The sequence below is a fragment of the Talpa occidentalis genome, unplaced genomic scaffold (genome assembly GCF_014898055.3).
Source record: "Talpa occidentalis isolate TD23 unplaced genomic scaffold, MPIMG_talOcc4v2.1 talOcc4.6, whole genome shotgun sequence".
Lineage (NCBI taxonomy): Eukaryota > Metazoa > Chordata > Mammalia > Eulipotyphla > Talpidae > Talpa > Talpa occidentalis.
The window spans coordinates 123,953,394-123,977,232 of NW_023604972.1; the positions used below are offsets into that span (position 1 = coordinate 123,953,394).

Consider the following 23,839-nt stretch of genomic DNA (forward strand, 5'->3'; position numbering starts at 1 on the left):
TGGGTCATCCCTGCAGCTTTCTTAAAAAAAAAAAAAAAAGAATTTCTTTCCCTGTGATCTTCATTGCTTTAACTTATCTTTTAGGTATGTTTGCTTTTTGTGAGAGTTTATTTGATTGTTTCTCTTGTGAAAGATAAAACAAGTACATTATAAGTGGAAATGTGAGACTAGAGAGAGACAAAGTTGAGACAAGTTTAAAATAACCCTGTTTGTCACTGGGTTGTTTCCCACTTTAATATATTTGACTTCATTTCATCAGGCTCTAGAGAATGTCTTGCATTCTAGAAAGTTTTTAAGCAACCAGAAAAAGCTTTATAGCAAATATTTTGGGAGCGGTAGAACAGTTTTACGTAAAAGAGTACAACAGAAAGCTACTTTGGTTAGCAAACTTAAGATTCCAAGTATTTTCCATGTGTTTGCTGGAATCTTTTAGGTAAGTGATCTTTTAGGTAAGAAACGTAGGTCGTTTCCAACTACTGGAGTAGAAATGAGTCTCCAGTTATGTGTGGAAAGATGAGGAGTACACAGGTCACATGGGCGAAGCCCAGTCACTGAAAGAGCTCCCTGCTTTCAGGGGCCAAGGAAACTCAGTGTTTTTCCCCAGAAAATTGAATATTGAATTAGATGTATGTATTAGCTCTTAAGTGCATATATCAGATTTTGTGGAATCAGGGTCGCATCTGTGATCTTTTAGGTAAGAAACGTTAGTCATTTGAATTAGCTATTAGTGCCTAGATCTTCCAGTGTTTCCATGGAAGAGGTCTGTCTTTTTTTTTTTTTTAAGATTTATCTTTACTTATTTATACATACAAGAGCTGGGATGTAGGCCAGAGGTGTGGGGGTGGGAGGATTCACCAGAGACAGAGTGGGAAGCAGAACAGGCAGATCTACTGAAATACGCTGTTGAGGGGAACAGCAGGAGAGACAGGAGAGGTCTGCTGTGCCATGTGGGTCAGCTCCCTGGCTGGGGATCGAACTGGTGTTTCCGTGGCTGCCAGTAGCTTCCTAGTGCTGAGACTTAACCCCTTGTGCCACGAGGGAGGCCCTAAGATGTCTCTCTTCCTCCTTTTCTAATCTTTCCCTTGGTCTGTTCACTTGCTCTGCCTGTTACTCTTAAAATGCAGTTGATGTTTGCAGGACCTGAGTGCCATGTGCTTTTTAGTGGGGATGTGGCATGTTTGTTAAGTGCATATATCAGATTTTGTGGAATCAGGGTTACTTTGTTACTAATTTCTCATTTAGTAGACATTTATGGAACACTTGCTATGGGTCAGGCACTGTGGGATATGGAGATGGACAGGATGAAATCTCTTCCCTCTAAGAGCAGCTGAGTGACATGTTGTCTGGTGGAGGGGCCGAGGAGGAGGAAGGTGCCCAGCTACCATGGGGAGGGAGGGCTCCCAGGAGGTGAGGTGTGTGCCTGGACCAGTGGAGAGCATGGGAGAGTCTGTTGGGCACAGATGGGTGCTGTAGGCATAAGGATTGGCATGTGTAGGGATGTGGGTCTCAGAGAGAACACGCATTTTGGGAAATGTGGTGGTTTTAGTAGAAAAAGTATGAATTTCCAGGTCTGTCCCACTGGGATCCAAATTTTCACCCAGCTGTGTGATTCTTGGGATGAATTTATCCTCTTGGGCCCTCTGTTTTCTCACTTAAAAAAAAAAAAAAAAGGCAATGTTAATGCCTCCCTTGGAATGTTTTGAAGATTATAAATTGTTCAATGCATTGCAATTAGGGTATAGCCATTAAATGAGGGTTCACTGAGAGCTAACTGTTTATTATTCAGGACACATTACATGGAGAGAATTACATTAACATAAAATATACTTAGCACTACTGTTGGGCTGAACATAAAATGTGTTCCTTAGTTCAGCAAATTCATCTTTGTCGCTGACAAATCTTTTCATAAGTACACATGCCAGTTCATTGGGTGCTGGCTTACAACACTTTGTTGCAATAAGAAGTATTTAAAATGTGACTTCTTTGTTGCTTACTATAATTTAAATAAACATTTATTGGGTTTACATTTGAAAAATCATAGTCTATTTTTAGGAATTCTGCCTCTTCCTACCATCCTGATTCTTGGTCTGAACCCACTGTGGGACAGATTCTTGGCTTACAACACGTCTGTCTGTGTGCCAGAACCTCTACTTGCTCAACCTTGGCAGTTACATTACTTTGTGGTAGCGCTTTGTGTGTTGGAAGGCCCAGGATATGTAGCATCTGTTTCAACTCCACCCTTTTTCTCTCCCTCCAACCGCCCCTCTTTTTTTTTAAAAAAAGATTTATTTATTTATACAAGAACTGTGGTACAGGCCAGATGCGTGGGAGGGTGAGAGGATTCACCAGAGACAGAGTAGGGAACAGAACAGGCAGACTGATGAAATACACTGCTGAGGGGAACAGCGGGCGAGACAGGAGGGGTCTACTGCACCATGTGGGACCCTCGCTGGCCGGTCGGGATCAAACCAGCGCTACAGAGACTGCGGACAGCTTCTCAGCGCGGTGCTCAACTGCCCCTCTTTTTTTTTCAGTGAAAGTTATAACTGATAGATGTTAATTAAGAAATTAGCTTCTCACTGAGTGTAGGTTTGTAGAAATGATTCCTTTGCAATTCGAACATACTTTATTATTTTTGGGCTTAATAATTCACTAATGTGCTTTGACTGAAAAGTCCTAAGTGCTTATAACATAGTCTTTTAGATGAGGACCTTTCTGTGTAGCTAAGAAAATGGTCTAATCTACTATGCTTACATTGGAGTGTTGTTGTTACGCCCATAGGGAATTATTTTTTGCATTTATTACTTTATGTAGCTACCTGAGTTTGAATTCCAGTTCTGCCATTACCTAGCTTTGTGAACTTGGGCAAATTACTTAATCTTTCCGTGCCACATCTGTAAAACAGGAAATAATATTACCTGCTCTGCAGGGCTGTAAGGATTGAGTCATAAATAAATAAAATGAAACACACTCAAACAGTGCCTGGCACACACTAAGTGCTTAACCACTGTTTTTACCATTATCCTTGTTGTCATTATCCTTGTTATCATCCTTTGTATGATGATCTGGTTTTATTAAAAGGAGCAGCAAACACTTTGATTTTCCTGGAAGATTTGTATTTTGAGAGGTACAGAGGCTTGAATTATGATTTGTGTAGTTTGACGCATGTCACACACAGCAGATGGTGTTGTGGCATGGAGAGAACCCAGGACATGTCTGCTGGGCTGTAAGAGTACTGTACCTGGGCATTTCCTCCCCGCGGGCAGAGTGAGCAGAGCAGGGCCGGAGGCAGCAGTCCCCGTCGCTGTGTAACAGCCCTTGGCAGAGCCCTGACCCTCATCCACTGTTATGTTCATGGCCTTGGGTAACCAGGTATTGCACTGGAAAATCCTCCTGTTGGCAGTGATGCTCAAATTGACGGAGGATTTACACTGAGGAATCTGGTGTGCTATTCAAATGAGTTTGCCATCTTATGCATACATTAGTAGGGCTAAAAATATTTTATTTTGGCATTTATGCCAAGCCTGTCTTCTAGTGCTTCACAGGATCTTTTGATGTTATATAAATTATCACATGGTCCGATGACTGAACATAGAGCTATAAATTACTTTTGCAAGGAATGGAACAAGCACAACTTCTTTCCTCCAGTATAAAAAGAGTCTCAGTCATAATTTTGGATGAATGACAAAAAGAGGGAAGACGTTTAGGAGTAAGCAGTGAATTCATTCTGCTGGGATAAAAATGATCTTATTGGGGGAAATTGGGGAGCCTCTTTCACATCATTAAAATGCCAGTGCTTCATGACAATGTCTTATTGTCTTCTTAAATGTGTTTTGTTAGCCACTGATCCCAAGAACCATACTGTAATGTTTGACACGCTTAAAGACTGGTGCTGGGAATTGGAGCGGACCAGAGGCCACATGAAGTATAAAGCTGTCAGTGTCAATGAAGGCTACAGAGTCTGTGAAAGGTATGCTGGCAGTGCTGTGCTGTTTCTGACAATTCATGTGTTTTATAAGTCACTCATTTGAAATATATAGTTTACATTTGAGATTTAATTTACATGTCTTGTAAGTCACCCATTGAAATATGTAGTGTTTTTAATTTTATATTCATAGTATGTGCAGTCATAACATCACAGTTTTGGAACATTCTTGTCATTCGCCAAAGAAAGCCCAAACCCATTAGCAGTCACTCCACATGTCCCCCCGACACTTCCAGCCCTTGGCAACTTAGACAATCTGGACCGTCTACTTTCAACCTCTACAGATTTGTCTGTTCCAGGCGTTTCATGTAAATGGAATTCTATAATCCATGGTCTTTATGCTTGATGTCTTCCACTTAGCATGATGCTCTCAAGGCTTGTACATGTTGTGTAGCATGTGTCAGAATTTCATTCTTTTTTATTGCTGAATAATACTGAATGGTATGGATATATCTATATATATGGTATGGAGATATATATATGTGTGTGTATATATATCCATAGCATATTTTATTTATCTGTTCATCAATTGATGTACATTTGGGGTGTTTTCACTTTTCAGCTGTTAAGAATAATGCTGTGAACATTTGTGTACAAGGTTTCATCTCTAGATTTTTTTATTTCTCTTGGGTATATACATAGGAGTAGAATTACTGGGTCATATAGTAACTCTGCATTTGACTTTTTGAGGAACTACCAGATTATTTTCCACAGCAATTGCACTATTTTATATTCCCATCGGCAGTGTATGTGATCCGACCTACATTTTTAAAGGATGACTCTGCATAGTCCTCTTTTAGAAACTTCAATCTTATCTCTTTAGAACATGCTCCCCAGCACCCTGCTAACAGCTTCATAAAATTTTTATTTTGTAGAGCATTTTATATTCATAGTTCTGAACTGCCTCTTCCACACATTAGGTTTGATTTTGACCAATCTCAAGCTTACAAAGTTAGTCCTGTCACTGTGTGAGCTGGGATAACAGTGAAACGGACCCTTCAGAGCAAGAGTTGTAACATACTCTGTTCCCAGCCTGCTCTCCCCACTCCCTTTTCCTGTCACAGAGCTGGAAAAGGGGAATTTAGTTCATGCTCAGAAAAAGGTTAGAAGCCCAAGCTCATGGGGGGTCATAGTTGGCAAGCTCACCCCCCTGCCCAGAATTGTTTCTAAAAAATGCTGTCACGTGCTGGTTAAATTCATTGGTGTTTGCATGGGTATCAGCACATCAAAAATATACTTAGGAAAGTTGGGGCACGGGAATGTGGACTTTTTATTAGTGGTCAGTGGAGAGAGTGAAGCTTTAGAAAGAATTTGGTACAGTGAGTGCTCAGTACAAACACTTCCCTTGGATGCCCTGGGCCTGCTTTTCTGTCCCATGGGGGTGACCCAGGAAAAGCTGTGCTTGTTTCTCACCGAAACCACTTAGGGCGGCTGCCTACCTGGATTATTGGGATAGCTAAATGAGTAATTTATGGTAAATAATTAGAACAGTCTGGCATACAGTGAGCAGAGGCCCTTTGATAAAATGTCTGGGCAGCAGTCATCTTAATTACTGGTTTTCAAGTTAGCCTGACTGAAAGAAGCATAGTTGCTTATATTGTTATTATATAATAAAAGATCATTCTCAGATTTGGAATTCATATACTTCAGATGTCACATATTCCATTCCCATCATTTTGTGAATGAGGAAACAGACTCAGAGAGGTGGGGTGACTTGCCTAGGGTTCAGCAGAGGTAGAGGCAAACCTGATTTGAAATTCAGATTCCCAACTGATATGGCCAGAGACAAATTCATCTATGCTGGTTCTTAAGGAAGTAAGGTCCTTGTCATATCACTCTGTTTCAAAGTGCTTCCTGTGCACTTTGAAATCAAACTTATATATTTAGTGACTTTTAAGTTCAGCACTGAAACTGATGACATTCTTGTCTTCTAGGTTGCCAGCCCACTTTGTTGTCCCCAGCCCTCTTCCCGAAGAGGACGTTCCACGCTTTCAGGGTCACGGCATACCAGTAAGTTTGTGTGCAAACCCCAACAGCCATGGCCGCTCAGCAGTCCATCCTGACAAATTATTCAACTCGCAGACCTTGGCTTTGGTACTAAAGAACTTGTCCTCGGTCCAAGAGTGATCCAAAAATATCTTAGAGACTCCCTAGAGAAGTCTCTTAGACATGAGGCTCCCCTGGACAGCATTCTAAAGTTTTCACAGATGCACTAGGGTTTTTAATCAGTGATATCTTAAAACAGCTTTAAGAGGATTACAAATTTGCCTGCTATTAGGTGCCTGCCTGATTTGACATCTAACCATTGTACAGATGAGTTGACCAATCTAAGGGTTGTGGGTTTAAGGTTCTTTTTGGCCTCACTAGTAATCTTTGAATGGGTGTGGCCATGATTTCTCCTGAAGACAACATGGAGAGCTTACTTAGTTTTCGAAGAATGGCCTGGGATGGGAGCCATATTTGATAGGTCACTGATCAAAGAGAAGCAAGACTGTGGCAGTTTCTTCGGTTTCTAATTGGTGCCTGGGAGTTACCAGGCCTGCAGCGAATTTAGTAAGGAATGAGAATGACAGATAAATGCTGTGCTGTGCACAGGACTGGTTCAACAAAAGACTCATTCCTGTGTGGGAGGTGAGGTGTTCCAGCAGGGGTCACCTGCCCAAAAGGCCTTGCAGGCCAGGCAGGTGATGATTGTGGCCCTTGCAGTGAACCGGAGACCCTATGCCTGGTCGACTGGGCAGCTTGCTCTTCTGTGCTAGGCTGTTTGTGCCACTGGGAAGAAGGGTCTGGTTGTTCTAGATGTCCTTATTTCACAGGAGAAGCCCAGCAATATGGACTTTTATGTGAGTTTTTCCAATTCCTAAGTGTTTGCAGCTGATTAAAATGTTTAAAAAACTATCTTTGGGCCGCAGCGGTTCCTGCCTCATTGGTTTACTGTCTTTGGTTTAGAACAGTGGTTCTCCAATTCTGGTCTCAGGACTCTACACTCTTGAAAAACTGAGGGTCTCTAAGAATTTTATTTATGTGGGTTGTATCTATTGATGTTTCATATTAAAAATTACAACTGTCCAAACCAAATAACCATATTTTTTGTCAGTTATTCTTTCAGAAATAAAAATGCTATCCAAATAAACAAACTAAAAATTCTTTTATGTTCATTTTAGTGACAAACTCATTACATATTAATGTAAATAATATTTTTAAGATTTGTTTATGCGTACAAGAACTGGGATGCAGGCCAGAGATGAGGGGGTTGAGAGGATTCACCAGAGACAGAGTGGGGAGCAGAACAGGCAGATCCACTGAAATACACTGCTGAGGGGAGCAGGGGGCAAGACAGGAGAGGTCTGCTTCACCATGTGGGCCAGCTCCCTGGCCGTCTGGGGATCGAACTTATGCTGCAGTGGCTGGCGATAGCTTGATAGCGCTGAGACTTTAACTCCAACGCCACCAAGGAGGCCCATGTAAATAATATTTTTATGAAAAAGAGCTATATTTTTCAAACAAAAATAGAATAGCATTGTTTTGTATTTTTGCAAATAGAAGACAGCTGCATTCTTATATCTGCTGCTTCTGTTCATTCTGTTGTGGTATGTGAAGGTTTGGTCGAAGAAGACCCAGGGAAGGGAGCACTATCTAGTAGCCTTTTCAAATAATGGAGAATATTGATCTATGATAACATACCAAAACATTGATAAATGGTGGTTTTGTTCTCTGCTAAATTGAAATCCACTGGTCTAGCATGTAGTTTGAATGGATCTTAAAACACATATGATTTTTTTTAAGATTTATTTATTTATGCATACAAGAGCTGGGGTACAGACCAAAGGTGCGGCGGGTGAGAGGATTCACCAGAGACATAGTGGGAACAGAACAGGCAGATGATGAAATACACTGCTGAGGGGAGCAGCGGGTGAGTCAGGAGAGGTCTGCCGTGCCATGTGGATAGCTCCCTGGCCAGGGATCAAACTCATGCTGCAGCGGCTGCGGACAGCTTTCTAGGTTGCGTCTTAACCCCTTGCGCTACCAGGGAGGTCCCACACATGATTTTTTAACTGTATGCGTTGGTCTTCTAGAAAGTGTCGATTCGCTAGATTATGTAGATTGTCTAAATATGACATGTTTTCTTATATAATGTAAAAATCACATTCATTAATATCACTCCGTCCCGTCTCATCAGTAAAATCTTTAAATATTGAGAAGCTGTCCACTAAAGAAATAATTTTCCAAAATTTTCATTTTTACTTGAAAATTCAATTTTTAACATTGGCAACAATTTGCTGTTGTTTTCTTGAAGTGATGGGCTCAACATTATTATTTGAAGAAAGAATGCCTGCCAGTTACCAAAATCTAAACATCTGTAGTTTACCTGTCACTTTTTCAGATCCATAAAAAATGCAGCTAGTCCTGCTCGCAACTCAGGTGCACAAGTGTTTCCCTTGAGACAAATACTGTACTTCAGTGTTTACTTCCTGCTCACTCACACAGACTGTTAGAAAGATATGTATTGGTCAAGATTTATAGAATTAATTATGTTTAGTCCTTATTAAAGGCATTCTCAAGTGAGACAGTGGTTTTCTGCGTGTGGAGCCTGTGAGGCCAGTTCCTTTTGGTAGCAGCACTTTCAACCAGCAGTAAGCAAGTGAAAAAATACATCTCAGTATTTCTTATTCTCAGGCCAGCTGAAACGATGTTGCCTCTTTCCCCAAAAGTGTAAACTACATTTTGAGAGTCACTGTTTTTTAGGAGAAAATGAGGGTCTTCATTCTTTGGCCTTTCATAGATGAATCTAGAAAAAGAGAGTATGCTCAGTGGATCGATTGTCTGTCTACGCATGTGGGACTAGGAAGCTCTGTCGTCCTACATTGTGTGAAATGTCAGTACTCTGTGTTCTAACCAGGCCAATGGCTGAGAAGCCAATGTCCTGGTGAGACCTGAGTGAGGAGCCAGCCGCGTAACTCTTGACAGAAATGTAGGAAGGTGTTCTTACTTTATTCATCCCAGAAGTCATTAGTGGAGTTTGCATGATCGGACAGCAGAAAAATAGGATCCAGCTGGAATGTGCACAATTATCCCGGGACACAAAGCTCTGAATACATATAACTTAAAAATTTACCTTTAGGGACATTTAATAAATTCACATTGTTGTGCAGCCATCACATCACTAGCTAGTTCCAGGACATTTCCGTATGTCCATGCTTTTTTACTCTGACTTTTCACCTAATCTGTACTTTTCTTGCACTCATCTTTCCTTCACTCCCTTTTCAGTGAAGACCTGCCTCATTTGTAATTTCTCTCCTTCCCAAGCTGCCAGTCTGGTGGTCTCATGAATCCTCCGTTGTCTTCTGATCCTGAATATTATCTTTGTTTTGCTGTGGGGCCACTCAACACCCTGGAGGTTATTACATCAGGCAGTGCTGGGCACCTCGCTGGATCCATGGAAGCTGATCTTACCTTGCCTCCTGGAACCCTTGCTCTCCAGAAGTCTATTGTTTAACTCTCTTGGTTCCTGTGTCATTCTTCCCTGGGGCTGCTGTAAACATATTTTTCCTTAAGTTTGTGATTCCATTCTGAACTCTTACTGAGAGATTGCCTTTCCCCTACTTCAGTGGGGTCTTAGACCAACTCATGAGCTTCCTTCTTCCTTAGCTTCCTCCTTCTGCACCTCCCATTGTTTCTCTCTGCACTCCTGTTTCCTTCGTCTAGAGTCCAAACCTCTGCCTGGGTTCTTGATCTCATCTACCCTAGATTTTTCTGGAACCCACTTCTGTCAGTCTTCCCTCTTCCATGTGTATCTTTCCTTGCACTCTGCTCTTCTTGAAGACAACCTTGCCTCCCTCTAACCTTAACCTGAAGAAACCCTCCCTTAAGGGTCAAGTTGCTGTCTTGGTCACCCTTCCTGTACTGCCAAACATATTTAAAGCATTCTGTACTAATTTTCTTGACTTGCCTCTTGATGCCTTTCTTTTTGGATCATGACATCTTTTCCTGTTCTGCTGACTGGCCCTCCCTTTCGACGCTTCATCCTCCATGCCATCTCTGCAGTTCTTAATGTTGATTCTGCTCTCCCTTTCTTGGTGTTCAGGTTCCCATGTTGGCTTTAGGAACACTACCTTCTCAGTCCCCTTTCCTCCGAAAGTTCCTTTCCTCCTTACAATGCTTTCTGGCCTCTAGTTGTGCATGGTCCCTAAATCTGTCCTTGACTCTATTTGAAGAGACATCCAAAGATGTACCAAGTAACAAATACTCTCCCTCCCCCCCATTTAAAAAAAAATAAACAGGATTAATGAATTTGATTCTTATGTGTTGTCCAGTGTTTCAGACTAAGGATCCAGATAGAAGTTGTGCATTACAACCTAGAAGATGTACTTCTTGCTAAATTCCTGTGAGATATCTCTCTAACCAAGAATTCTGCTTGTTTTCTGTTTTACTATCTCAAATGGAGACTAGTAAGGGGATTGCCGCTTAGGGCCTCAGCTCAGATGAGACACTTATAGTTGTGTCCCAAATAGAGAATCAGTTGTAGTTGAACAGCCCTGGGAGAGGAGACAAAAAGGACTCAGGAACTTAATTTCTTAGACTCTGTCTCCCGGTTATGATTGAGTGTGTCCCTTTTATGCACTGGGGCCGTGCCTGCTCAGGAGCAGGAGTGCGCGGGCATCCAGACACTGCTGCCTTTGGCTCAGGGCTCGAGACTGGTGCTTTCTGCACATTGTTTAGCGCAGTGTTGGGAAAGGGACTGAGGCAGCAAGGGGCCTGTGGATTTGTCTCCGTGTGCTAGCACTTTGCCTCCTCGTGAATCTCACAGAAGTCAAGTGTACAGCCTGGGCGTGAGAAGGGAGTGTTCTTTGGGGCAGTTCCTAAAGCAGTTCCGTGGTCCTCAGTCCTCGCTCCCTGCTGGATTTATTCTCTCTTCTCCATCAGCTCTCGTGTCCAGAGCTAAAGTCCTGCCTCCTTCACCTAATCCCAAAACCCCGGTTGGAGGTGCCTCCTGAATATCTCCACACATGTCCTGTTGACACGAGATAACGCTGCATACCCAACACTGATTCCACCTTTCCTCTGAGACCCCAACCAGTTCTTCTTTCTGACTTCCTGAGTGCAGTACCCAGTGTCGCATGCTGGCTTGTGTGCTCGTTTCTAACCTCTGGGCCCAGAGGCCTCTGTATAGCGTACATTGCAGACGCACGGCAAAGAGGCGCCCCCTCTGGGCAGCTCAGTTACAAAAGGCCATTTTGTAATTTTGTTCCCCAGCTTGACCTTTGAGCCCAGACCGATGGCTAGGCCTGCAGAACAAGGGCAGCCACTCTCAGACCGCTGGCCAGGTCTTTATGTGGAGCCCAGAGTACACAAGCATACTCACCTGTCCCAGCCAGCCTTTCCTGCTCCACCAGTTCATGCTGTGCTAGAAATTATTATGCCCTAAGTATTGCCTCAGTTGGAATTGCCTTTTGTTCTTGCAAAACAGTAAACAAAAAGCTCCCACTGTATGTAAAAAAACTCCTAAGCACATGAACTTGTCACTTATGGTAATTTATATTTCTTCCACTTCGGTCCTTCTTTTGTTGTTCCTTGAAATTCTCTTCTGCCATTGACCGCACACTGCCTTATAACACCTGTAAACTGATTTCCCTTTGAGGGTATGGACACCTTGCTGAGAGACTCAGTAGCTTAGCTGTCCCTGTGTCCTCTCCCAACCCAGTGTGCTACCTGCCCGGTTGAGTCCCTTGTTGGTGTCTGTGGAAGAGCCTCCTTGCTGGCCTTCCCAGTGCGCGCTCCCACAGATGGGACCTGTTCCTCTTTTGTCGGTGCAAGTTACCCAGCCTTGCTGAGCCTCAGTGGCTTGCTGCTAATGGGGATAAAATCCTGCAAGTACTGGTGTCACTGAGAAAGAAAAAGCAAGCTCATATGAGACATCCAACGGAAGTGTGCTCCATTAAGGGCTGCTGTCCTGATAATGTCACCATCTAGCTTTCAGGTACTAAAGCCAAGTTAAAGGTGAATGTTAGACCATAAGCCAGTCTGAGTCTGTTAACCTAGACCTGTATTTTTTTTTAAAGGCTAAATCAGTATTTTCCACTGTGAGGTGGAAACCACTTCTTGGCTCAACAAATTGAATCTATCCTAGCCATTTTGTGCTAATGTTATAAATTTCCTGTGTGAATTTAAATGCTAAGCATACCAGTCCTGTTGGGTTGTGCATGTCATGTCTGGAAAATCTTTATTCCCCTCTGCAGATATGGTGTTGGTCCTGCCACAATGGATGTGCCCTTTTGAAAATGTCAGCATTGCCCAAAGAACAGGATGATGGTGTTCTACAAATCCAAAAGAGCTTCTTGGATGGGTCAGTACTACTCTACATTTTGTTATTGGTTAGTTCTTGTTTTCTTAGAAGCGGGGCACAGCTCTTAGTAGTCCATTCATTTGTTTATCACTGGTAGCTTAGGGCTTCAGGGATACAGTTTAGAGTGGTCGATTTTAATTGCCCTGACAGGAGTCAGCATAACCTGATCATTACAAGTGTCAGCTGTGTTGTTTTTCGAGCTGTCATTGAAGTAATTTAGGGAGAAGCATTCTGTTGGTAATGTAAACACTTGTCAAATCCAGATCATTGTCTGTATGCTATGCTCTTCTTTTCTACTTTTTTGCTTATTTAAGGATTTTTTTAAAGTTTTTTTTTTTTTAAAGTTAACCCAAAGTGCATGAATTAAAAGCAAAGGAGGAGTTAGGCTTTGCAATTCAGTTGTCTTGGCTCAGAACTGCTTTGGCTGGCTCTCTCAGTGTGCAAACGTCACAGTCTTGGGCCAGGTGGTTCGCTCTGTGCAGCTCCACCTCCACCTCCATCTCCGTTGCCTGGAGGTGGCAGTCATGGAGCAGCTGCCTCGGTGATGAGGGTTATTGGGAGGATGCCCGCAGAGCTCTTCACGCAGACCTTGGCATACAATCAGTGCTCAGGAAAACCAGCTATTTCTAATTTGTGTGTATGATTCTACTCTCGTTTCTTTTTGATACCTAGAATTTACAAGACCATTCACAGGCCACCCTATGAAATTGTTAAAACTGAAGACCTATCAAGCAACTTCCTATCCCTGCAGGAAATCCAGACTGCATACTCGAAATTTAAACAGCTCTTTCTGATAGGTGAGAAGAATGCTGAGCAAAAGCTTTCTGTCAAATGGGGAAAGACATGCCACGCGGATCAGGTGACAGTTTCCGTGGGCTCCTTGTGCTAGTAGTTGGAGTCTTACACTGGCAGGGTCAGTGCCATGGAGGGCCGGTAGCCAAGGGGTGGCTGCCATTGCTCCTCTCCTTCCATTTTTCTCCAAGCTTTAGCCCCACTGCTCCTTCTCACTGCTGCTCCTCTTCTTCTTCCCCAGATCCCAGATGTTCAGTGGTGAGCATTGCGGCATCTCCCTTTAAAAGTTGTAGGGGGCCTCTCCTGGTGGCGCAGCGGTTGAGCTCTGGGTTGTGAAGCTGCCCGCAGCCTCTGCAGCGCCGGTTCAATCCCTGGCCGCCGGCGAGGGTCCCACATGGCACGCAGACCTCTCCTGCCGCCCGCTGCTCCCCTCAGCAGTGTACTTCGGTCCTTCTGCCTGTTCTGCTCCCCGCTCTGACTCTGGTAAATTCTCACCCTCCCGTACTTCTGACTGTACCCAGTGCTTGTATAAATAAATAAATAAATCCTTTAAAAAAAAAAAGTTGTAGGGGAAAATTTTTCATTAAAGGAAAAAGCTATGGGCATGCAATACCTGTATTTAGCAATTCCCTTGCAGTGACATATAAAGTGATGATCTGCTTGTTTTCCTCAGTGGCTTACTGAGGGAACTTTTTCCCCCAACTGAAAACATTTTACTTTCATTTTCCTTCTCATGGAGTACATATATATTTTTTGCAATGTAAAATTTTTCAATTAATTGGAAATGTAGAAAGTGGAAAATGAAGTATGCCATCCCTGCTGTCCCGTCCACCCCATGCCCCTGCCCAGGCTGTCCTCTCTGAACAGTTTAGAACTCGACTCATATTTGATCAGGCCCAATCACCTATTAACTCTCTTCATTTTTTTTAATTACTTTTATAGACCACTTTTCCTTTTTCCTTTCTCCTTTTTTTTTTTAGAATTTTTTTTTTTTTAAGATTTATTTATTTATTTATACAAGCACTGCATACAGTCAGAAGTGCAGGAGGGTGAGAGAATTCACCAGAGCCAGAGTGGGGAGCAGAGCAGGCAGATGGATGAAGTACGCTGCTGAGGGATGCAGGGGGCGGCAGGAGAGGTCTGCGCGCCACGTGGAACCCTCACCTGGTGGCCAGGGATTGAACCGCACTGCAGAGGCTGCGGGCAGCTTCGCAAGCCAGCACTCAACCACTGCGCCATCGGGGAGGCCCCCTTTTTCATTTTTTAAAAAATTTTTTATGTAGAAGAATTGGGATGCAGGCCAGAGTTGTTGGGGGTGGGGTTGAAAAGATCCACCAGAGATAGAATGGGGAGCAGAACAGGCAAATCTAGTGAAATACGCTGCTGAGGGGCGCAGCGGGAGAGATTGGAGAGGTCTGCTGCGTTGTATGTGGGTAGCTCCCTGGCCGGGGATCAAACCCAGGCTATAGCGGTGATAGTGCCAAGACTTAACCCTTAGGCCACCAGGGAGGTCCCTATTCTTGAACCACTCTTTAACCCTCTGAGATTTGTCACACTTACAGGTAACCTTTCCAAACTTGGACTCTGGCTTGCAAAGAATAATTTATTTAAGAATCATTCATTCAGGCCTCCCCGGTGGCGCAGCGGTTGAGCGCTGGGTTGCGGCGCTGCCCACAGCCTCTGCAGCACCGGTTCGATCCCTGGCTGCTCCCCAGCGGCCACCGGAGGAGGGTCCCACATGGCGCGCAGACCTCTCCAGCCGCCCGCTGCTCCCCTCAGCAGTGTACTTCGGTCCTTCTGCCTGCTCTGCTCCCTGCTCTGGCTCTGGTGAATTCTCTCACCCTCCCGCGCTTCTGACTGTACCCAGTGCTTGTATAAATAAAATAAAAAATAAATAAATCTTTAAAAAAATGAAAAGAAAATACAAGGTATAAAATTCAAGATTCCCATGGTACACTCCTCATTTAAAAAAAAAAAAGAATCATTCATTCATTCAGCCAACAGTGAAATACATTAGATCTCTATAAAATGCAGAATGTGGGTTGGGGGCGTTGTGTAGAGGTGGGCAAGACAAATGTATTTATGTAGGTAGGACTCCAAAGGAAGCCAACCTTCCCCTCAGGTCTGTGACATCAGAACATGTTCTGTTGCATTTTCCTTTCTAGGAATGGCAGCCTGCATGTCAGCTCTCCCTGCCTCAGGCATGTTACTCTCTCTCCTTGCGTTATAGGTCGACCTTAGTTTTGTATGCATGTTGTAGAGCATTTTTCATTTGAGTGATACAGATCTGTTTCTGACTGCCACACCCTCCCAGGCATTTACAGTTCAAAAACCATTTCAGCTGAAGTTTTGAAATGCCCTTTAAAACGGAGAGTGCTCAGAGTCCCAGTTTAAGTCTAAGGCTGTTGGCTTGAATGGCTGGGTTGAATCACAGTTTGTCTGTGGCAGGCATGTCAGTGGAGAATGACCTGATTTCTTTTCTCTTTCTTCTTGTTTCAGACAATAGTACCGAATTTTGGGACACAGATATAAAGTGGTTTTCTCTGTTGGAAAGTAGCAATTGGCTTGATATAATCAGGTATTTCTAACCATTGTTTTGCTCATGAATTTTATAGTAAATTGACAAATACTTAGCTGTTTTATGTTTCATAGTTAAATACTCTTAGATCACATAGTCTATTCAAGGCCAGCTGGATTTTATGTTTGTTATTATTCCTGTGCACATTTGATCAGAATTTACAGACCTGCTACCTGTTCACAAAGAGACCGACTTTCTAGACTATAGACAAGGCACCACAGGGCTGCAGAAAATGGGACCTGACAACCCGGCATTCTAACCCAGGCATCTGGGCTGGCCTCTAGGGAGGGAACTAGGGATTGGGCAGGGGTGGGGTTCTGGCTTTCATCCATCATTTGAAGAATTCTGTATCTTGTATGTGTATTACCTATGGAGCATTTTTTAAAAATCATGATTAATGTCAATTAGTCATCTTGGGTTTTGGAATTGGGTTGAGATTTCCAAAGAACAGAATTCTGTTCCCTTCCCTACTTTCTATTTAGGGAGGCTCCTCTCTGTTATCACTAACTAAAGGGGAAGGCCAGGGGAGGCAAGGGGTGAGAGAGTTGGAGGAACGGGAAGACGTCTCCTCTGACCCAGCATGCATCCCCTCTCAGCCCTGCCAGTGAGTGCCGTGGACGGGACCTTGGCCCTCCAAACACCGGTCCCCAGAAGGGTTTGAAGAGCTGGTCGCTTGTCCCATTAATTGAATGCTTGCCAAGAGCCCTTCTCTGTGATAAAAAGAGCCCTTCTCTGTGAGTGGTGGGCAAAGTTGAGGGTCCCCAGCCAGGCAGAAATGGGAAGAGGCACCACTATAGGCAGAGAGTAGCATTGGTAAACCCCTGATAAAGTAGGGGAAAGTCCATCCTGCAAGTAATGGCAATAGTCTCAAGGGGAAATTGCATAGGGGTAGGGGATGCGGTTCTGGGCATATTGGGTCTTTTCAGCCACATTGATATGTTTGGTGGGGGACCTACCTGGGGTTAATCCATGTGGACAGGTTGCACAATCTTGAGGTTTAAACATGTCTTACTAGAACTCACCAGCAGACTCAGGTGTGAATTCTCACTAAGAATCTCTAGGAATGGGCATTTTTACATCAATGTTGGGGTCCCCTTGTAAATATTTTAAATGCTTAATAGGCAGATGAGTGTCTTCCAGTAGCCAAATGGTGCAAATGGTAATTACTTCTTTTCTAGAAGATTTTAGTGTGAAAAAGAATAAATGAGAATGAAAACTGAAAACCTAGTCAGACTAAGTCTAAATTTCTTGATGTTCATGCTACCAAACTCAAGAACTAATGCTCCTTTTTCTCATCTCTCTGATTTAGACGCTGCCTGAAAAAAGCAATAGAGGTTACAGAATGTCTAGAAGCACAAAACGTGAACATTCTTCTTTTAGGTAATATATTTGAAGCACAAAAAGTGGTTTCCACTTTCTGCACTTGACATTACATTTCTGTATGTACAGCTCTGTGTAACTGAACTCGTCCTGTTGAGGGAGCAAGCAAGTATGAAAATCCATGCTTTTCTTTTCTACCCCAATCTTGGAATCCTTTGCTTTGAATTTCATTGTTACAGTTTAAAAATAAATTCTTTCCCTTGAAACTTGGCAGACCTATTTGCAGCCCAAGAAGGAATTGTTTGGTGTCTTTACTAAAGCTTCCATTTCTTAATGTTTAGATTTTTTTTTTTCTTAACTCAACTTGGTTAAAGTTAAAATTTTTTGGTAATTCCTTTTATAGAAAGAAACTCAAGGATGGTTTAATTGTTACTTTTCTTTGTGTTTGACAACCTTGAGCTGTTGCCACAGAAACCATGTGGGCTACGATTTCCTTTTCCTTACTGGGCTTAACCTGCTGCCCAGGCGGACAGGACATGAACTGACAAGAATGTGTAAAGAGCAAGGATAAAGCGCCTGGCAACAAAGGTTGCTGCTGGACTCGGTTAGATCTGAGCTAAAATACTGTTTGCTCTTTCTTTAGACTATCTTAAGTTTCTTGTAACCCTCTACTTCAGATTAAGTAGATCGCCTCATGCTTTCATACATAGCCCCACGCTTTTTTCATTCTCTAATGCTCCCCATGACTGCCGAGATTTAGCTTTAGCAGGCAGGTGAAAAATGTGCCGCCTGTGGCTTTCATACCATCGGATGTTGGCTTTTTGACTTAGATTTGAATACATTTATTGAGCACCTACTGTGTTCAGAGCTCTATACTTATGCCTTCTAGAAATTTACAGCCAAATAAGTCAATTGACTTAAACATCTTATTGAAAAGATTAAGACAGACTGGAGTCCTGAGTACTGGTGAAAAGAAGGAGGGAAAGCACTGGGCGTGTGAGCAGGGACTTACCCAGGCCAGGGAAGAGTTGCCTGATACGAAATTTGAGTCTTTGGCAGATGTGACTGAGATGTCTCTGCTCTGAGATGAGCTCCTGAGTTGTCTCTAGTCTAAAATCTCATTTTGTAGCCCTCTTCTTAGTGCCCACAGGTATACTGTTAACACCCTTCAGGTGCACAAAGGAAGATTCTTTTAGAAATGAACTTGATTTGGGCCTCCCTGGTGGTGCAGGCGGTTGAGCGCCATGCTGTGAAGCTGTCCGCAGCCTCTGCAGCATGGGTTTGATCCCAGCCAGCCGGCGAGAATCCCACATGGTGCAGCAGACCTCTCCTGCCGCGCTCACTGCTCCCCTCAGCAGTGTATTTCATCAGTGTGCCTGTTCTGTTCCCCGCTCTGTCTCTGGTGGATCCTATCACCCTCCTGCGCATCTGGCCTGTACTCCGGTTCTTGTATAAATAAATAAATCTGAAACTTGATTTGAAAATGATAGCATGGAAAGACAAAAACAAAATACTTATTTCTGTTAAACTCTTGTTCCATAGTTTAGTGTTGTTTCATGGAGGAGAAAAAGGAGCACGAGTGTAAGCCTGGACCCATCGTGCTTCATGGCTCCAGGGTCAGAATGAGAGCATTGACAGTGGAAACACTTCCCTACCTCAGTGTGTGCTGGCTTCCTAAGCCTGGTGATACCAGCAGCAGCATCCTCATGGACATTTTGGAAAGCAATTTGAATTACACTTCTTTTTGTAAAGAAGAAACCACAGAGATGTAGATTCTGACTTTTAGGCTCTTAAAAGCAGCACCAGTGCATGAATGTAGACGTGCATTTTCATCTGCTCTCAGTCACAAAGGTCAAGCAGGCATGTGAGTGGAATTTTCATGCTGTGGGATTCACGCAGTGCTCTCCAGGGGCCACTACAGTGCCCCCCAGAGAGCTTCTCCTCTTGGCCAGGCAGGGAGAAGCAGCCACATCTGTGCTCCCTAGGCAGAAATTGCCAGAGGTGCAGAGCTGAGAACTAGAGCATTTTGGTGCACTCCAGAGTATTAAACTTCTCCAGAGGGAGTGGAAGAGCTGGGGGTGGGGGAAAGGACCTGTGGGGCGGGTCTGAGAAGCAGCTGAGTCCAGAACAGTGAGTTCAGTGATGGTGACTTTGACATGCTGGCCAAAAGAACAAGTTTTGGACTTGGTCTGCATAGCGTAGAGGGGCACTGTGGTATGTGTGACTCTGCTCTCATTGTGTGGCACATTGGACATCCACATGCTGGCAGCGCATCTGTCGTGCTGTGTTTATTCATGTAGTGAGCAAATCCACGGTTAGTAGCGCTTACGCAAGAACCTGTGCTAGACCGGCTAGAAGCACTTTGGCTCAGTTTGAAAGCATCACCTGTTTTTCCCAGTGGCTCTGACTTTAGGGAGTTAGAACTGACAGTGAGTGACACCCTGCTATTTACTGTGTGAGTGTGAGTGTGCTCTGCTGCTTTTAACACTTCAAACCCTCCTTTCTCTTTGCATTGCTGCTGGGGCCCCTTCTAGAGGAGACCGCGTCCGACCTCTGCTGCTTACTCTCCTCTCTGGTGCAAGTGATGATGGATCCCCACTGCAGAACCAGGGTCGGCTTCCAGAGCCTCATCCAGAAGGAGTGGATCATGGGCGGGCACTGTTTCCTGGATCGCTGCAACCATCTGCGTCAGAGTGACAAAGAGGAGGTAAGTGACTGTTTTCAGCCATGGGAAGAATCTCCCACTCCATGCCTGTCTTCAGATATAGGGCTTGCAAAGTACTCTCCATCCTGGCTCCTCAGGAAGCAGTCAGCTTCCTGAGGTGGTCAGCTCACTGCTTGAGGACTCTGAATGTGTTAAGCAATGGAACCCTTCCCAGAGGAAAGGGATATTAACAAACGAGTTGAGAATGTTCTCTTCTAAATTTGTGCACCAAGGGTATATATATATTTTATGGTGGCAGTAGGAGGGATTTGTGACTTAAATAAAAATTAACTTAGGAGAGAGACTCCTAGAATTTCTGCTAAGTTAGTCTTCGCCAAAAAAAGCACATTTTCAAGACGCACGCTAATCTCCCTTGCATGTAAACTCATTCAAGATAAAGCCTAGACTTATGTTCTCACTGTCCTTCCCCAGGGCATAAACTGTGAGTGTGTGTGGTGTGCACACAGCCTCTCCTGCTTTCCGGTGATAGGAATTGCCCCTGGCTTTCCCACTTGCCTTGAATTCAAGCACTGGAGACAGCATTGTGTCAATAGTTCAGTTACTGAAAATGAGGCCCCCCTAAATTGTGGCATGCTTGTCACGAATACGGCTGTACAAACTCCTTTGGCTGAATGATTAATGGTGGTGGAAGGAATAATGAAAACCGGGTGAGCTTTCTTTAATTAAATCACCCACAATGCTGATGTATGCTAACGGCGTGACTCGTGGTTTTCCTTCTCTAGACGTTAAACCTGTTTGTCTGTGGGCAGAACAGCTTAACACAACATATTGTGGGAGTCGAGAGCCATGGCTTTTGTCCATCAGGGGTTGGCATGTTCCTGGGAGACCCAGGTCTCTCCCACTAGGCCTGGGGTTTCTTTCAGGCCTGGTCTGTCCTCCTCTGTGTCCCAAGGAGCTGAATGGAAATGACCATCTTCAGTCATGGAGTGGCAGAAAATAATATGAAAGGTTGATGGGAATCAAATAATATGATGGGCAGAGAGCTGATCCTCTGTCAGGAAGTGTGATTTTGTGTGTAGATCTTCCTTCACTTACGATGGGCTTACATCCTGAGAAACCCCTCATACATTGATAGTAAAAATACATTGAGTCCGCCTAACCAACTGAGCCTCATAGGCTTACCCTCGCCTACCTTAAACATGCTCAAAACACCGTGAGCAGTATCCTGACACAGAGCCTGTTTTATAACAAACTGTTAAGTATCTTGTGTAATTCATTGAATATTGTACTGAAAGTGAGAAACAGTTTGTAGAGATTAGTTGTTATCTTAGTGATCACATCATCACCGGGAGCTGCAGCCCACTGTCAGTGACCAGCGTCATGGGAGAGGATCTCACTGCATTGTGCTAGTTTGGGAAAAGAGCAGAAGTCAAAATGTGACAGTTTCTAGTTAATGTGGATCCGTTTCACATCCCTAAGTCAAAAAAATAAGTTGAACCATTGTAAGTTGGAGATCGTCTGCATCTTCAGAAAAGGGGGACTGATAATGGGGAAGGAGTGGTTAGTACTGGTGGTGCCTGTCTGTGTGGAAAGCAGAGAATGGGGAAGGAGTCCCACAGAAGACCTGCTGTTCACACAGCCTTCGAGAAGTCACCCCGATGTTCTGAGTCCACTTCCACGACTGCATGGTGAGGTTCAGATAGTTTCCATTCTGCTTAATGGCACTGAGCATAAAGTGAAGTGTAAAGTAACATTGCTTTACAAATATTTCTTGGCATCTCAACAGCGACAGTGAAGTTTTGAACGAAAATTGGGTGGTCTAGTTTGTGGTATGAGTGACGGAGCCCTGGACTTCGGCTCAAAAGCTAGATTGTCAGGTCATGGCTTTCTCCTGAGCTGGGGCCACCTTGGCTGGTCTCCATAAGGGAGAGCGTGCCCTGTGGCTTGTCTCGCCTACCTGACAGTGTCACTGGTCACTCAAGAAGGATGAGACATTTGTGATTTGTGAAGACAAAGCACCTAGAAAATTCTCTACTAATACAGGGCTTGCCTCTGGGGCCTAACAAAAGAGACTATTGGTTAAATAAAATAAATGTGTGAAAAAAACATTAAAAACTTTCTTTTATGTCTTTTGCCTTTCTCACCCGTCCTCGTTCTCTTCTGGGCTCTCATTATGTGAGAGGGACTGCTGTTGAAATTCCAAACAAGTGAGTGCAGGTTTTTAAAAATATAATGTTACTAATCGGAAGAATGGAATTCTTTAGGGGGGAGATAATATTTCACTTATTTAGGGTTCAAAGTGAGGGTTCTCTGTCATCAAAATCGATTGCAGGTGCACCCCCAGCTCCTCTGCGAATGCTGCTCAACAGTGGGAGTTTTACATATTTCACCTTGGAAGTGCTTTCCACACAGGTAGGCACCGCCAGTACGAGCCACGAGAGTGTGATTTCACTTGGACAGAGTTGTCCCCTGGAAGGGGATGGAGTACCATGTCTCCCAAGCACATACTTCTCTGAAGGGGTTCCAGCTCTTGTGGTAGCTGTCCCAAACTTGGTAATGCCCAGTGACGTGTGTCTTGTTTTCACACAGGTTCCTGTGTTCCTGCTGTTCTTAGACTGTGTCTGGCAGCTGGTGCACCAGCATCCCCCAGCATTTGAATTCACAGAGACTTATCTGACCGTTTTATCGGATAGCCTATACATACCTATTTTTAGCACCTTCTTCTTCAATTCGCCTCATCAAAAAGATACTAACGTGGTAAGAGTCCCTCTGAGGAGCCCGTGCGGTAAAGAAGCCCCATCTCATGAGGCAGGTGCAATGAGATTTTAATAAATGTGACATTTATATCACCTGAGTAGACTCTGGGACCAGATATTGATGTTTACTCTTCATCACACCATGTGGGGTTTGTGTTTTTGTTACTCTGAGATGCTGAGGCACAAAGAGGATAAGTAACTTGCTCAAGGCCAGACAGTTAGTATTGGAGTGGTGCGATTAAGCAACATGAATAGCTGGCCTTTGGAAAAGCAGCCAGCCTTCTCTCCCATTCCAATCCAGGCCTGATGCCTGGATTGCTCTGAAGTGAACGGAATGAGCAGTCTTGCCGTCTTAAACCACTTTAGTCCCCCTCTAGGTCCTGCTTCCAGGGGTTGAACTAGCCACAGCCAGTGCTCCAACCAGCCTTCTGCAGGCCTCAGGGTTTGCTCAGCTAGCTGTGCCAAACCGCACCGTGCATCAGAAGCATTGGGCCTGGGCTTCCTGGTTCCGGATCCCTGACCTGCCACTCACAGGCTTCATGACCTCAGACAGTTAGTTCACTTCAGTTTCGGGAGCCTCGGTTTCCTCAGTTGAAAAAGTGAGGAATTGTAAAATTGAAAAAAAGAAAATAGTAGTGCTCTCGAAATGGTGCCGTGTGGCCTGCTGGCCTTCTTCCCTCTTCCCCCCAAAGCTTTCTCCCACTGTGAACAGCCGCTCACAGGCAGCCTTTAAAAGTGAGGTGGCGTCTCCAGCAGGGCAGGAGTGCCCTTCCTGGTGCCCGTCTCTCAGGAGTGTGTGTTTGCTTCCTCCACCCTCACTGGAAGCTGTCGTGAACTTTGCTTGTTTTGGCAGGGCAGGGACAGCCTGGATGTACAAAGCCAGCCCTTGAATCTGCTCGCCGTGTGGGATTGGTCTGTACAGTTTGAACCCAAGGCCCAGATGTTGTTCACAAACCCTCTTTATGTGGAAAAGCCAAAACTGGACAAAGGCCAGCAGAAAGGAACGCCTTGCAAAGTAAGATGTCCACATGTCTCACTCCTTCATATGCACAGAGACTCGCATGGATGTAAGGGTAAAAGTGATGTGAATTCTGGAAACAGTCTGCAGAGTCGCGACTCGCGATGGGCCAACTGTCAGGAATCATGAACATTCTTTATTTTTGCCTTTAACCTGATCCAGCACAGCTATTAGCTGAATGTCCCTCAGGATGCTGCATGGAATCGTGGGTCTACCCCTGTCATTCCTTATCTCCAATAGCAAGACCCAATAGCCAGACTTTTCTTCATGAGCTATAAACTCAAGTTTTCCTGTCAAAGTCCGCATCGCTTCTCTGACACAGCTTGCCCACTGTTTTGTCGTAGGTAGAAGCAGCCAGAGACCACAGTGCACACAGGCACG

General features: G+C 44.2%; 1 protein-coding gene across 1 annotated transcript in view; it reads left to right on the forward strand.

Moving 5' to 3' along the window:
* MTMR12 (myotubularin related protein 12) overlaps window positions 1–23,839 on the forward strand; it is a 61,591-nt gene that overhangs the window by 32,389 nt on the left and 5,363 nt on the right. The window contains exons 7-15 of the mRNA XM_037529051.2: window positions 3,841–3,970; window positions 5,920–5,995; window positions 12,223–12,329; window positions 13,002–13,126; window positions 15,621–15,699; window positions 17,009–17,079; window positions 19,554–19,726; window positions 22,274–22,441; window positions 23,294–23,455. Coding sequence (XP_037384948.1) covers window positions 3,841–3,970; window positions 5,920–5,995; window positions 12,223–12,329; window positions 13,002–13,126; window positions 15,621–15,699; window positions 17,009–17,079; window positions 19,554–19,726; window positions 22,274–22,441; window positions 23,294–23,455 — 1,091 coding nt within the window. The remainder of the gene's footprint in view (window positions 1–3,840; window positions 3,971–5,919; window positions 5,996–12,222; window positions 12,330–13,001; window positions 13,127–15,620; window positions 15,700–17,008; window positions 17,080–19,553; window positions 19,727–22,273; window positions 22,442–23,293; window positions 23,456–23,839) is intronic.